The 17119-nt window shown below is 35.8% G+C and overlaps 1 protein-coding gene across 5 annotated transcripts in view; it reads left to right on the top strand.

Annotated features, from left to right (window-relative positions):
* shank3a (SH3 and multiple ankyrin repeat domains 3a) overlaps positions 1-17119 on the top strand; it is a 666415-nt gene that overhangs the window by 575667 nt on the left and 73629 nt on the right. For all 5 annotated transcript variants that reach the window (XM_088647094.1, XM_088647093.1, XM_088647091.1 and 2 more), the window contains one exon: positions 15143-15218. In XM_088647094.1, coding sequence (XP_088503220.1) covers positions 15143-15218 — 76 coding nt within the window. The remainder of the gene's footprint in view (positions 1-15142; positions 15219-17119) is intronic.

Raw genomic sequence — 17119 nt, 5'->3', positions numbered from 1 at the left:
TTCTCTTAACTACAGGAGTTGGGTGGGTTCGGAATCAGCCGGGATTTCGTGCTGTGCCGCACTAGGGAAATTTCAGTGGCTCTTCAGGTCCCTTTGTCCTTGCAGTGTTATTAGGAAGTACAATATCAGTCAACCATTTGACAGTTAAATCTGTTACATGCTCTGTGGGCTTACAATGTGAAAAAAGGAGAGTGATGGCATCAGAGGACACGTCTCATAGATTGCATCTCTAATGTGCTGTTCTTAGATCTGGAGCAGTTGAAATGATTAAAAGTGGCTGATCCCAAAATTGGAGACAATGGCAAAAAAATGACAATGTTAAATCTTACATCAAACACATCTAACTCGGCAAAAGGAAGCTCCAAACTAAAGAGCTTAAAAAATTAGTTTGCAGATGGAAAGATTTTTAAAGTTTTGCAGATTTAGCCGGTATCTTAAGCATTTAACGATGACCTTTAAAACTAGCCCAGTTGTACTTGTGCCACGCGTACATTCCCAATAACATCTCAGGGAATGAAAGCACTGAGCTGTCACAAAAAAAAATGAGCATTCAAAATTTAAATCAGAAACACTCAGCCTGTGGCCCTTCCAGCCCATTACATTGCTCTGTTTTGTTACAACCAGCTCCTTAATTGCTCTATTGATCCTGCTAATCATCAATTGAATAGTTAAGCAACAGATTCCAGGAACAAAATTTGCAATGAAGTGGACTGAAGGAGCCAGAAATTTCAGTAGCTGAAGTTTAAATGCCATTTTTCAAGGGGGTTCGTGTGATTTGAGTACAGTGTTGAAACCTCCAGGATGTGTGGTTCAACCCCTGTGCAGTCCCAGTGAGAGAGAACTGGACAACCCACCTCATGTCTTGCACATGAGAATGGGGCCTGCAGCATCTTTCTCCTCTGTGACTGGAACTGGCTATAGAACTACAACACATAGTGTGCGTTTTTATTGTGCACACATACTGTATAAGCACACATACACACTAACTCACTCTGAGGAAGGTGTCGAAGTGTGTCTTTTACTCTTTCTTTTTACTTTCAAGTACAGAATTTGCATATAGTTGCACACTCACCCTGTATATTTACAGTAAGCATGTATGTTGTTTCTGATCATCTGGAGAGAGGGCAAACACTTCCGTGTTTAATTTGTGGTCCACTGAAAGGTTATGTGTTGCAACTCTTACCTTTTTGGGAAAAAATGACAAGTTTTAAAGTTAATATTCTTCCTCTTATTCAAGACTTTTCAACTTTTGATGGAAATCTTTTATCTTTTGGGCTTTCTTGTTTTCTCCACCAATTTGACACAGGGTTCTGGTTTTGAATCTGGCCTATGATGCCTTCTTTTTGCTCTGTGTACTGTATGTTCCCTCATGGCTGTGTGAATCTTCACCGGCAGGGTTAGAGTCCATTCAGAATTTGTTCAGTTCACTGGAATTGGAAATGAAAACCTTCAGGATACAATTTGAAATTGATTTAAAGGAGCTGGAATTTAATTCCGAGACATTCGAAAAAAGTGTACGCATTCTTAAAACATGAACGTCTCCTTTATTGTGACAGATGTGTTTCAGCTAAACTGCAAGTGCATCTGCAATTTATCACTGTAAACAATGCTGTATGAATGTAATGTCATTCATACACATTAGCGTATCCCCTTTCAAACACTACTTAATCATACTATAGTGTAGTCCTGCAAGTATATCATTTTTTTAATAATCTTTTACACGTTTTAATTATGTAAATCACACACAATTCTACAAATAATACTATTACTATAAATATTACTAACAACTCCAAGATTTTAAATATATTTTTGTATATTTTGATACGCATAACTTATTCAGGCCTGTCGATCTCCTGATCATAATTTCCCTTGTCATTTAAATAACATCTTTCTGGCATGAATGACTTTCCTGTCACACTGGAGATTTGCTCTACACAGGCAGATGAAACAGGTATGGTAAGGTACTTCCAAATACATTTCACCCAGTAAGAAAAGCTACTTTGGTTTTCTTTCCAGTGGCCAGTGTGATAGCATCCTCTGAAAAGCATGGTAAAATAAAGATGTGGGGTCTCATCTGAAGCTGGATGGGATTGTGGACTGACTTGGGACTATTTCAATTCCTGTTTAAAGATCTAACTGAAGTCTAACATCAGTTTCACATTCAGAATTGATCCCAAACCATGGATAGGTGGATGGATGAATGAATGATGTAAAGCCTATCGGAAATTCTGTACCTGAACATTTTATATTTCATAATATTAGGAAAACGAATATATTTGTATTCACATCATTTAGACCACGTGTACTGACTGTCTTACTTTTCTAAGCTCTGAGGTATACAGGACTACTTCTTTAATTGAGTGCCACACAAGATGTGAGTGCTGTAAATGAAAATATTTTGTGGATGTGGAGAAGTTATTTTTAAATTTAAATCAATTTCTAAATATTTCCCTTATTTTTTGTCTTTGCTTTGTTGAAGTATAGTCATTGTTCTGATTAGGTGAAGCTGGGTGCCTGGCAGCTGTGTAAATAACGTTGCCTTGACATCATATTTACCAAGCAGCTCTGAGATAATTGTTTGGCACAGTTTGCATTTGTCAAACAGTATCAAGAGTTATGAACATCTTACTGTTTTCAGGGACTTTCAGGCTGGTTCTACACGTAAAGGACCAATTTATTTTCTTACACTTGAAAATATTGCTAATTAACTGTTAGCCTTTTCACATTTAACTTGTTATTTAACATTTTAAATGGTACTAAGAATTTGCTCAGAAACAAATAGGACTCTGTACTGAGCAAGATTTGGATATTAATTAACTCACAAACTGAAATTACATTGAATAATTTGAAAACCTACTTTACATTAAAAATGCTGGTGACAGTGTATTTGTACAGTATGTCTCTGTCATTTGATGAATGATCTCAATTGATTGTCCTGCTGTCTTTAACTTCTCAAAATTAGATTTAGGGGGGTCTGGATTTTCACACTATTATCTTATGAACCGTCTTATCGGGTGTTGAGAAATTGCTTTACCAATCAATTGTTCAAGTGGTTATTACAATATAATTTATTTAAAGGGAAAAGGTGAAAGAAGTGAATGCCATTATGTAATTACAAAAGGGAGAAAGCATTTTTGAAAGACGTTTCTATATAATAACTCATTAGCTCAGAAATGTCATCAGTGGTGATCTAATGGACTCCTTAAAATGTTTTAAGGTTTAACTTTACTTATGTGAGATACTGTAGATGTTCTTATTCATTTTTCCTCTAACAAAGAAACTTCTAGGCAGATAAACCCTCTTTGGTATTTGAAAATGCTGTACTATTATTACCAAACTACTGTAGAAGTTATTTTATATGTGTTTATATTATATTTATTTTCTTTTAATTTTAGTTGGTTGTGGACAGTAGTGTATACAGTACATTGTTTTATGTGACTGGTCTTGTACAGGTATAAGGAGCAATCTGTTCACTTCACAATGAACACACATTCACAGTGAACTGTTCATTTTACAGTGCGAACAGAGTAGAAGAGTACATTCACCGTACTGTACAAATCACAAGACAATTTAACATTAAAAATGGAACTGTTACTCATCTGGAGCAAGAAGCTTTGGAATAATCATTGTTGAGCATTTGGAAAAGAATTAGCATATTGATACATTGTCTAATATGGAAAATATGCAGGTGTGTGCTTTTTTTAATCGTAAGAGCACTGTCAGAGCTGGTGTTGAGGGTGGGAGGCTACACCTCAAGCTTTGCTGAACCTAGGAAATATAATGTACAGTACAGTTTTGGGGCTCACAATGACTCCTTCTCTGATGTCCCTGGACTTTCACTTTGACAGAATTCAACTGGTTGCCTGTGAGAGAAGAGCACTTAAACTATGTGTGGGTGGGAGAGTTGAGTTGGTGAGAAAGCAAAGATTGTATGAGCAACAGAAACATTCTATCCAACCTTAGTTCCGACAAAAAGATTAAATCCTCATTGCAAGCATCTTCAGACAATTAAGAAAAATAGAAAGATAATTATCTGTCTTACCTTCTAAAGCAATTGGTAAAAAAAAATATGAGAAAGAAAGATTGGTTTACTTTTGTTTTTTTTACTTCTGATGTCTCTCAAGTGCATCAAAAGAGCAGGAAAACTGGAGTGATTCTTTCAGCACTGCCTATTTATTTTCAGAAAGTGCTCACACTGTACCCCAACAATTATAACATTCTTTTGATTAAAGTGAACATGACTGGGTTTTCTGTCTTCACCAAAGGATTGAATTTGGGATTTAGACTTTGGGATAGGAAGTACAGTAGCTTCTTATAAACCAAAAGCCAGATTTGTAACTGACAAGACATCTAAAGTGTAATGTGTTCTGTAGGTGAGTAAGCTTTCCATCGATTTTAGGATCTTTCAGAGTTCAAGTTCTGGCTAGAGTAACACCTTTGCTCTGTTAAACATTAGATGTAGACATTCCCTCTTGAGAATATTTCATTCTTAAATTTTTTAGTCAGATTATATTATGCATTGGTAATTGGAATTTAAACACTGTATTCACTCCTTATTTACATTATGGAAGGAGGTATATCTGTACAGATATGCTGTATTTAATGTCTTATAGAAATTTAAGTTTGTTTTTTTTAATTTTAAGGAATTGCAAAATGTAAAAAAAACGCAATATGATTTAACAATTAGGAGAAAAATGATTGAAAGATGTGGAGGTCTGCAATCAGAGCATATCAAGCTGAAATCTTTGTAATCTTGGTCAGATAGGAACGATATAACTGAACTTTTTGTGATTCATTATGATTCATATTGAGCTTGTAAGAACTTCAAAGCAATTTCTTCAAAACATGTTTTGCTACAGTAAACCAAGTGCTGGAAAACAGAAGTTACTTTAGACTCTGAACTTTTTCTTCCTTGATTTGTGGACGATGTTTTAATTCCCAGTTAATACTGTACATAACTGATAATACACAAGTTCTGTTTATTGGGCCACAACAGAGGATAATAAATAGTTTTGCCTCGCTTTATATCATAAGAGTTATAACAGAGTTTAAACATTAAACATAGTCAAAGTATTGTATAATGCAGTAGTTCTTAGTGTTGGTCCTGGAGTATCTATAATATGTGTCTGGGCCCTTAATCACCCGTGCTAATTGGTGTGTGTAACTGACATGCATGTTGGTTTAGACTTTAATTTCAGCACTCAGTCCTTGGTCTCAAAAATACCCTATTTAAAGACCATTATTTCAAATACCTTCACACACATCATCGTCACCTTCCTATTTAGGAAATTGTGATGTGTCCAACAATGAGTCAAAGTTTCCCCTTCTACATACAGCACATCCAATTGGTTATATTTCAGCCAGCACGCTGATTCCCACTGAATTGGGTTCATACCAATTACAAATCTGATTTAGCTTTTTAAGAGCTAAAAGCAAGTCTAAAATAAGGCCTTAAATAGAAAATTTTAAATAAATTAGCTAGTGATCAAGAACTCTCAGCTGGAACAAAACCAGAGGACTTACTCAGGACCAGGACTGAGAACCACTATACTTGGGTAATTCTGAAAAAAGGGCCTAAGAGCAGTGGGGGGAAAATGCCTAATCAAGCACGCAGATGAATTGCTGGCAGCAATTAGCTCTGGTGCTTAAGGGCCAGGCTGGAACGAAAACCAGCAGAATCATAGGCACTCTGGGATCAAAACTGAGAACCAATCATATGCAATAGAGTAATGATGTGAGTGCAAAATATTACACAATCACTAGATTTACAGGAGAACAACAGTGTTCTATTCCTGAAAAGGACATACAGTATGCATACAATTTGAATGTTTAATGACTTTACTGTTTAGTAGTTTTAATTTCAAAAATCCTTTCATAAAAGAAATAGCAGTGGTGCATTAGAATAAATCTAATATGTCTTTAATAAAGCAGGGCCACAGATGGGAGGTATGAAAATGACATACAGTAGTCGATATTGAAAACTCTGAGGCACAATATCCAGTAAGGACTCAAATTATGCTTCTGAGCAGAATTTGCTAATTGTATTACTAAAATGTTATAACTAAATTTATTAATAGTGTATAAATAGAGCATTTCTAACTTGGTAGTAACTGTTAGTTGCATGTTATTGAAAACAAAGTATGTTTTTAACCCATGTAAATACTTTGTAATTGTAATACAATTTAGTGATAAATTACAGTTTATGCATCCGTAATTCCTAAACCATTGCCACATTGATTTTTTTATGAAAGTTAACTGTAAGTACAGTTGCTCCTCTTGGATTACCCCAGCTTTTTGTTAGGCAGAATGGCTGACGTTAGACTGCGAGCACCTAAAACAGAGAGAAAGTTTATGGATAATCAGCTGATTCCTGTGCATTAATTCTACACAGTCTTTCTCCATGGAAAGGAGTACAGTGAAGGAATACAATGCATTTTCATCTTAGCTCGAATAAGCAAACAAAGTGCTCCTGACCCTCTCGATCTATTAAAATCAATGAGTGTTGACAAGAGATTCATTCAGGGGCGAGGAACAGTCAAGTCTGGGATTACTGTGCAGTGACTCCAGCAAAGGCTGGTACCCACACATCTGCTGACACATCAGTGAAGCTTTTCTCTGCCCTTTTTGACCATTCGTTTTCTGTTTTTGTATTATTATTATTATTATTATTATTATTATTATTATTATTATTATTATTATTATTATTATTATTATTGGTCTTAGTTGTAGTATCTAAAACAACATTCTGGGCATTCCAGCAGTAGTTTAAGAAAACCATGTAGAACCCACTGTTTTGGATGAATAGGAATAACAGTTTATGGTTTACACTGTGTAAACAAATAATTTTTTGTTGGGATACAAAAATAGAAGAAGGCTTTTGGGAAGGTTGTTTTGTGGAGAATTCTGTTAAGAAATAATGAACATAATTTTTGTTTGCAAAAAAGAGGTGGACATTAAGCCCATCAAGCTTGTTTGGTTTTTAGTAGCCAATTGATCTAATGAATCTCATCCAGCCACTTCCTGAAACAAGCCACGGTATCAAGTACAACAAGGAGGATGGGTAGCTTGTCCTATACAGTACATGGAACACATCTCTTTGTGAGAAGAAGTGCGTCCTGTTCTCAGTTTTAAATGCATTTCCTCATAACTGCTTCTTGTGTCCTCTGATTTCAGTTTCCCTGCTGAGTTTGTTGAAATTAAAGAAATCCATTGGCTTTGTCAAAACCCTTAAGGATTTGAATACGGTCCCCCTGTAAGCATCTGAAAACTAGAAAGATTTAGGGCTTTTAGCCTATCAATGTGGTACATCCCTTTGATTCTGAGAATGTATCTGGTCACTCTTCTTTGGTCTTAGTGGACTTAAAAAGTATACACCTTATTTTAATATATACACAGTAACAAGGCATTGTACAATTTTAACATAACATCCCCTAATTTAAATTCTATAGTTTTAACTACTGTTTATACCCCCAACAATCTGTTAGCCTTTTTTAATTGCTACCTCACTCTGGAAAAGAAACATTCTGTCTGTACAAATAAGTCATTCTCATAATTCCTTTTTTAAACTCATAGTTCATGCTTTTGCTATGTGCATAAAACACTCCATGTTTGTACCTGTATACCTGTACCTACACAGCATGGTTTAGTTTTGTCATCCTTTTTATGCATGAGTACTACATTTGCAGTTTTCCAATAAATGAGTATTACCCCTACCTTGTGAGAGACTTTTGTTAATGGCCCATGAATAACCCGTCCCCTTTGGTACAATTGGTAGAATACCATTAAGCCCTGTAGATGTTTGTTTAACTTAGTGCTTCTAGCACCTTTTCTATGCTAATATACAATGAAGAACTTTGTGTTTGATCAGCTTTGGCATTGTTATATATTTCTTCCTATGTAAATACCTAACTGAAATATTTATTAATTGCTTTGGCCATTTCATTTTAATTTCAAGATGTATCCCATCAGGAGGCTGGTTAACTCAGTTAGTTAGAGCGTGGTTCTAATGATGCTAAGGTTGTGGGTTCAATCCCCATATGGGCTAGACAAACTCCTTCTCTTTGGGCAGTGTGGTGGCTCTGTGGCTGAGGCTGGAAGATTGCCAGTTTGTGTCCCTTAGCCAGCAGAGGAATCCTACTCTGTTGGGCCCCTGAGCAAGGCCCTTAACCCCAACTGTTCTGGGGGTGCTGTATAAATGGCTGACCCTGCGCTCTAACCCCAAGCTTCTCTCCCTGTCTGTGAGTCTCATGGAGAACAAGTTGGGGTATGCGGAAAGACAAATTCCTAAGACAAGATATTGTATATGGCCAATAAAGTAATCTTTTATTTCTAATACACTTTACTTCATGCTTTACTGTTTGTTTGGTTTTGTAATACTGAAAAATCCCTTATTGCTTATATTAGCCATCACTGTGATATTGTCTATTGTCTCTTAATCTAATATTATTTTTTATCCATGCTTTCAGTTCATTATATTTTGTGTTTTAAATAGCTTAAAATTTTGCACATAAAGGATTCCCATGATGGAACTCTCTGCCTAGCAGTAGTGTGTAAATTGCATCACAATCTGCTTTGAAAAGGAAATGGAAATGAATATGTGAATTGCTGCACTATATGATTGTAATACCGTCTGTTCTCCATGGACAGCAAATGGATCTTATTAAATAGCTGTAAATTGTATACTCCAGTCATCTAACAAAGATCAAAAATAAATTCACACAGATCTTTAGATATTGATTTACAAGATGGAGTCTCTAAATTAAAACTAGTAGCTAGGATTAAATATTTGACTTGTCAATTGAAAATTGTTTGAGCTTCTTCTGATAACATTTTAGCAAATTGAGTTTCTCTCAGCAAGAAAAAAATAATATAATATGAGAAAGAAAAATGTGCAGTGTACTGTATTGCTTCCAGTCATTATTTTTTTATGACAGAAACACATCTGTGACTTCAATATCCTTGATAACAGCATTGCATACTAAAACCAAAGTATCTAAGATGCCACCTTTTAAGATAATGATGCATTCTTTTCTAAACGTAAATGTTTATCAGCTAAATAAAGTTATGATTCTGTATTATAAAAATATTAAATACAATTACAGCATATGGTTTTCAGTACTGTTCACTGAAAAATGAGTGTTTGGAGGATGAGTCTGTAGTTTGATACAATCCAAAATTGTGTATGTATTAAAATGTTTCATTTTTATGAAAACAATCACCTTTTTTAGTTATTAAATTATACTAGTATTTTGTGAGTACTTTTTAACATGTATTACCGCTGTATTCTTGCTATTATTTATTGTCTTCTCATTATAATCACTACACTCAAAGCCTTAGTATTTGCCTTTGTATTAGTGTTTTAATCTTGGTTACCTAGAACAGTAAACTTTTCATGGGATCAAAATGATGCTATTTTAAGAACTATACCAAGCCTCATCCATCTTTTGGATGAGACGTTAAACCGAGGTCCTGACTCTCAGTGGTCAATAAAAATCCCCCGGGCATTTTTCGGTAAGATTAGGGAGTTATCATGGTGTCTGGGCCAAATTTTCTCCCTCAGCCTTTACCCATGTACTGTATGATTGGCTTACACTTGCCCTGCGATGGACTGGCGCCCTTTCCAGGGTGTACCCTGCCTTGTGCTCGTTGCTTGTTGGCTAGGCTTCGACTTCCCGTGACACCGTATGGTATAAAGCGGTTTGGTAAATGACATGACATGACCAAGCCTCATTTAATAACACAGGGTTCAATGGTGAATAACATTTATAGTAAATAAAAAATTGTCTATGTGCAATGTTTTCATAAATGTCCACAAAAGTAAATTGAGTGTCAATGTATTAACACGAGCACAGACATGTACCACAATTGTGACAGGAAAAACCCATTGATGACAAATGTTCTCCCTAAAGGAACTTAATAAAAAGTAATACCAACCTTCCACAGTAGAAGTGCAATAAAGGATACATTAACTGATTTCAACATTCTTACTATAGAGGGCTCTAGAGTCAACAATGCCTTTTGAATTCATTTTTAACATTTTGTTATAGATCACGAATCCGTGGAAGCTTATTGAGCATTATTTAACATTTGAATGATTGCAAACAATTGCTATATTAAACTGTAACAGGAGGCCCTCTGTCTCAAACAGGAGAAGATTAGAGCAGTACACTCCACACATTTCTTTTGAGACACCTGTGCAAAGAATAAGAATGTGTTCTCTCTGGACATTCTGTCACAAAGCTCAAGCACTCCAAGAAATTAAAAAATATTGAGTATAGTTTTAGAGGCTCAGTAGGGAAAGGAAGTTCCACTTTAATGATGTGTGGGTGTTCGAAATCGAGACCTTTAAATACTGATTAAAAACACTTCTCCCCAGATAGAATGTGTAGTGAGGAATCATGTCTTTTAAGAAAAAGTGGGGGGGCGGCTCAGCAAGTTTCCAGCTTTTCCCTTCACCAGTAATGCATAAACCTTGCACAAAAACATGAGATAATCAGCAGTAAATATTTTCCTGGCTTTTTTCATTATCAGACTGATTGCCATATAGTAAGGTCAGAAACTAATTTCCCAGCTTCAAATGAGGCACATTCTTCATCTTCTTGAGAACTGTCTAATTTCAGAAAGAAATGCGTTTGTAAAAAATCACCTAAAGCTAGGTAAGCGTGATGAGGGAGTTAATACAAATAAAACAGTGCTTTCTTTTGGGGTTTTTTCCCTTTGAAATAGACATGCTTTTAAGAGTTGTTTTAGGAAACTTTATACTGTACAGCTGCAATATAGTTATGGGAAACTTAGATCTTTAGATCTTTTATTTTGATCTATTTTTTTCTGTATTTTACCCCTCCGTCTTGTGGTCTTTCCTAAGTTGTTTTTTGTTTGGAAAGTGGTGTTTTGGGCTGTTCTGTCACTAACAGAAATGTTGGGAGTTTAAGAATCATGTGGAGGTCAGACACTGGACAAATTGAATCCAGTGCGACCAGCAGGCATACCATAGGATCATGTCATCAGTTCTATGGAATAGGGGTGTCCAACTTTGTCATTGGAGAGCCACAACCTAAGAGGTCTTATGGATCTCGCTTAAATCATTTAACACTTGGACTAATTTTGTTGGCAGAAGTTGAATGAAATTATTTTAGCAATTAAGTACATCAATTTCAGATGCTGTGAAATGTAAATATCAATAGTCTGTAACTTTCAAGAACCACTTCTTGCCATTCCAACATACTGTACTAAATTGGTCAAGAGTATAATATTCAGAGACTTTATGAATTGATGATTACATGTACGAATTGATGAATAAGTAGATTACTTAGGGTTTAAGTAGGGTAAAGGCTTTGTGTTTTTTCTGGGACGTTTTCTTACACAGAACTTTGTCCTGTCCTTTGTGAACTTTGTTAACATGTTTGAAATGCATGTAGATATTCCATGCTTTCTTTAAATGGCAATGCATTTTTTTTTATTTTGCCACTATTTTTAATGGCAAAATATAACCTCCCATAGTAGATGGAAAATGGAAAAATGTTAGAACCCAGTGCAGATTTGCTTACTTACTGTACTGTATGTATACTGTACAAATTCACATTAAACTGCCTTTTATAGAAGATGATCAAAGCTTGAAGATATCAGTATTTCACAGAATATTCACAATAAAGCATCAATTCTAAACAATAAAGAGAGCAAATACTTCCATTCTATAAAACACTGCACTATTTCCCTTTGGGTAGTATTTTCCTGGGTATTATTAAATAGAGTAAATTACTGGCCAGCTCACTTGATCGCAATTCAGTTATTCAAATATAAGAAATCTTATCTTGATTAGCCTAAACGTGTGCTTACACATGATAAATGACTGTATTCTAGAATAAGAATAAGTACAATGAGTTCCAGTTCTAACAGAAAATTAGTTGAAACCTTAAAAATATATTGCAGTACAGCAACTCTAACACTGCGGTACGTTTCCCCAGGCATTATTTTGTGCAAACCATCAAAATCAGGAAATGAACAGAGTACATCATATCCTCAACTTGATTTTACTCAATCTGGGGATTGGCAATTGCTCACATTGATCCTGAGGTGGCAGAATCTGATATAATGCACACATTCCATTCTGTACTTCAATTTTGCATTTGAAACAAGGTGATTTACTAAAACAACTTAACCTCTGCATTGTATCATTTCACTGACGAAGAACGGCATGTAATTATGTAATGTGCTACACCTGTACTCTATTAACTTACCATATGAATTCAACTGACTGAACTGGCCTTTCTAAACATTGAGAAAAACAAATAATCTCTATGTACTTAACTGTTGAATAGCCATTGAAGATCTATCCCTGTAATTATTTTTAATATCTTCAGGGGTGGAACAGTACAGTATGTGTTTTGATAAATATGTACCTGCAGAAATTATGTTTGAATATGTTTACATGGCAAATTTGAGCAACAGTTGTACATTTACATAATGTTTCTGTCTAATGTACCATGATGAAAATTAATTTTCAGCGAATGACTGTTCACCACAACAATGAGAACGAGAGCTCTGACTGATGAAGCCAAAAACTTTTAAACAGATTTCATCTTTCCTCTTTAGCACATTTTCTCAAAAAGTGTTGGACATTGCACTTTTTCACGACACATCAAGACTAATTACCTAAACAGTTAATTAAATAATATGTTTGTATTGTACACATATGGCAATTTATGCAAGATAGTACATACATTAATTTAGGAATTTAATTCCTACATTATTGTTCTTTATACAATAATTAAACAAATACTGTATAAACTTAGATGTAAACCTGTGGGTTATTTTAAAATCAGGAAAGTGGTGTCATTGTGGGCCCATGTCACACCTATGAAAGTGAACCATGTGAACATGTGAAGCGAAATGATTGCTTTTTATTTGGATATTTCAATGAATAGTCTAATTACTACTGATATTATTTTAATTATGGTGCTGTTGCCAATGATATATTTGAGTTACAATCAGCGGGAAAATTTGTCATAAATGGTTCCCTGTCTAGTTTCAATGAGGTAATGGACAGAAGATTCATGATTGTTGTATCAGGTTTGATGTACATGTTTGAATTCTGTCCATTTTACATCAGGTTTTTAAAGGGGCTGCATGGTGGAGTATCAGTGTGTTTTTGTCAGTGTGGTTGTTTGTATCAAGGTGATGCTGTTTGCATAAATTGTTGAGGTGAAAGGTACAGTTCATGAGGTTTGTGTGGTATGTAATCATGTAACCATACTGCCTTAACAGTACCATCTTATGTTGGCAGTTGAAAGAGTAGTAAGGTTGTGGGACACCTTAGATACATCACATTTTTTCTTTACCTGTTTTACTACATTTTATTTCATGTTTTGTTTGAAGTTTCTTGAACTGGAGGTTTTTAAATCTCTTCAAAGCTAGACAAATCAAAGACATAATCAAGAGATAAAAGAACATGGGTTCCACAGTGGTGCAGTGATTATCATTGCTGCTTTCACAGCGCTCGAACCTTGGGTTCAACTGGGTTCAACTGCTGGGGTGCTATCTGTGAGGCGTTTGCATGTTCTCCCTGTGTTTGCATTTATTTCTTTCAGTTGCTCCAGTTTCCTCCCACAATCGAAAGACACGCTGTTAGTGAATTGGCTTCTGGGAAAATTGGCCTGGTGTGTGTATTTGTGTTTGTGTCTTGGTTTGCTCTGCGATTGACTGGCTTCCCTTCCAGTGTGTACCCCCCTTTGCGATGGTTGATTGCCAGGATGGGCTTCAGCTCCCCTGAGACCCTAAATTGGATGAAGCAATTGGAAAATGGATGGATAGATCTTAAACGAATGTCAGAATTTACAGCAGAATTCGAAATTTTGGGGGGACTTTTTGAAAAAACGTAGTACATAAGCAAGGCTTGCTCTAGAAAGTGCTAGGATGTGTGAGACCTCTGAGGAAAACATTGGCTGCTGTAAGTGGTGTTGGTGAACCAGTAGGTGGCAGGATTTCCAAACTAATGCCTCAGTATGGTGACTGGGGAAACTGTGCTTTAAGAGATGCTGTCTTTTGGATGAGACTTCAAACTGAGACCCATATGACTTGATCATTAAATATCCTATTGCATATACTGCAGTTTTTGAAAGAGTAGGAACATTAACCCCAGTGTCTAGCCTTAAATCACTCTGGCCTTTCACAATCAAGTCTTCCTTAATTTTCCTCCTTAATTCATCTGGTGAAGCAATTGTTCACATCTCCATCTGATCTCCTTTTAGTGGGGCTGCTGATACTGTACATAATGGCTCTCAAATCACCCAACTACTGTACTGCACTTCACTGGTGGAGGAAGTAGGTCCTCTTCTACATGTTTCCTCAGAATGAAAAGCTTATAAATTTGAAGAATCCTTATTCTTACTAACCCTTCCTCTCCACCTTGATCATCCTGCCAGTAGAATTTTCTCCTGAGCTGTTTGGTACTGATGCATAGTTGTCCCCTTTTACAAAGACTGCCTTACAAAGTGCCCCTCCAGTAGTTACCCTTGGGTTATATTTAGCAGTCTAACTATTTTGACCAAAGCATTTGTATTGGTGGCCTCTTGCACACTGCAGCCCAAATCTGTCAAAAATTGTATCACACAAATACTATAAGCTAAATAGGATCGTTTTCAGAATCCATAACCTAGATTTTGAGCTCTGGAAGTTATACATGAAAATTTACAGAACTTCAGTTTTATGCAAGCCTACTAGGAGTGTGCATGAACATAGATGATAGCTGTCAAGAAATTACTTTATTGTATAAGGAAGCTGGGCCATCCAGTGTCATATCTCAATTATTATAGGTTTACAAAGTCTTTGAACCAACCAATGTTCTGGGTCAGTTTAATGAAAATGGATTTTCATGCCCATAGATTACCAAGGGCAATTAAATCAGCTTTGCATGTTCTGTTTTGCTTTCTAATTTAAAACCATTAGAACTTAACAACCTCTCTAATTGTCAAGATAAAATTATCCCCAAAGCCTTAAAACAGACATATTTAAACCCTGGTCTTATCCGGGCTAGCAAAACAAAAAGAATAGTTTGTCAATGTCTTTCTGCTTATTGTGAGATATTTTTGTGACTTCCTGTAACAGCTTTACAAGAATTTATTTAGTTGTTTGTTTCTGTTTTTAGAAACCCGGGAGGACCGAACAAAGAGGCTGTTCAGGCACTACACTGTTGGCTCCTATGATAACTTTACATCATACAGGTATGTCTTCCATCAAGTCAGAAGATGTTTATCCTTTAAAAACGTTTATTCATTTTCTTGTCTTGAATTCACAGCCTAAAAATGTCCCTATCTGCTCCAATGCAAATCTTTTATTCCATCTTTATCATTCAACTACTGTACAATATGTAACTGAGCTAATAAGAAATCAATTGCATAATCAACAAGCTGTTTGTGATATCATCTCTGAGTCAAATGTTCTGTGTTTTGGAATCCAGGTTATGAATAGAAACCTTAGTCCTGATTTTATTTTTCAGTAGTTCGACGGTCCATTCAGTTGCCTTATCTAATGTTTTAAAGCATCTCTACAACTTTCAAAGTGTAATCAAAATGAGAAACTAATTTTAAAGGGAAGCACACTCACATTCAAAGCATATTAGTTTTATGCTTTAAACCTGAAATGCTATTTCAGAACCTGGTTTAGAAACATCAATTTAATTGCATCTTATTTTGCATTTAATTTATCTTGTTCTTTCAGCTCTGGTTCTAATTGTACTCTTGCAATCAAATCTGTTAAAGTCCTAGTTTTTAAATATTTTTACAATCCTACTAGCAAATAGAAAAATTAATCATTTCTTCTAGTCACATAAATCCAGGCCTATGATGTTGTATATGACATACTCCCTGATGAAGCATATCTATATTGTGTTTTGTGTTTTTTCTGCTTTGTGTTCATTGTTTTCTAAAGATCCAACTTAAATATAACCAGTCAACTAAACAAACAAAACAAAAACTATTGCTTTGCCAGCTTTAGATAGCTGCAAAGTATCTGGTTGGTGTCATTTCAACTGTTTTTATCTCGTTTTTATACAACAGCACAAACCTGTTTTGAGTGTTTCATGCTTCATAGTTGCTCAGATTCATCGCCAAAGCCAAAACATTGAAAAGGCAACATCTGTTGGCAGAGGAAATCAAAATATTCAATGTCAGTTACCTGACGAGTACAACAAATTCTGTGTCAGCCCAGCTTTGCAAAATGCTTCTTAAATTGGTTGCCCTGGGCTACCAAGCTGTTCGCTTGTGATGACCGATCCTCTTGTCTTTCGGAAAAGTGTTCTGTGGTGTTTGGAAGCCTGATGATGACACAAAAATGTAGGTTAGGTAGCCTGGTATAGCCTGTGCTGTTGCTCTACTGCCATCTTCTGGTCAGTCTCCGTGCAGCTTCCTTTGGGCCACCAAGAGTCAAGGCTATGCTTTCTGCAGGTGGGAGAATGGATTTCACACTGAAAAGACTCCTGCAGCTCTTGAGACATGAGACCTCTGTACAGTCCCACTGGAGGGATCAGAAGAATAGAATAATAGGATTTTAAGCTTGTGTATCAAGCCATGCTCAAAATTGCTTTCAACAGCATAAGTGTATAGTCAGTCCATGGCTTACCGAAATACCCCTTCATGCTCTCTATTCATCTCAATTGAATATGAGGCTCTTTAGCTGCATCTAAGGTATTTTATCTGTTGGGTTCTACATCGTTTTTTCTACTCATCTTCCAGCAATGATCACTAAATCATTCACCATTGCACCATCTAAGAGCATAACAAAAGGAAACGTGCTACACCTCTTCTTCTGATTGACCTGTTAAAGACAATCCACATGAGCCACTTATCGGACTCGCAACCTTGTAAAACACAATGCTATGAGGGCACTGCTAGGCAAAGAAATAAGATCCATTCTGCCCACTTTTCCTTGTTATCCGCCCACCTGGATATTTTCAGTGTACACTGTCCACGTGTAATGCATGTAAGACAGGAAGGTTTAAAGATTTTAAAATAATACTGTCGATATACACCTACATTAAAAGAGTAGCTTTACATAATGATGTAGATGATGCTTAAGAAGAGCAGGTTAATGCATAAATTTACAGTTAATGATCTCAGCTTTCTTC

Source organism: Lepisosteus platostomus, chromosome 9, assembly GCF_059453375.1.
Source record: "Lepisosteus platostomus isolate fLepPlt1 chromosome 9, fLepPlt1.hap1, whole genome shotgun sequence".
Taxonomy (NCBI): Eukaryota; Metazoa; Chordata; class Actinopteri; order Semionotiformes; family Lepisosteidae; genus Lepisosteus; species Lepisosteus platostomus.
Note: the sequence above shows the minus strand (reverse complement) of the source record. Positions and strands in the feature narration are given on the sequence as shown.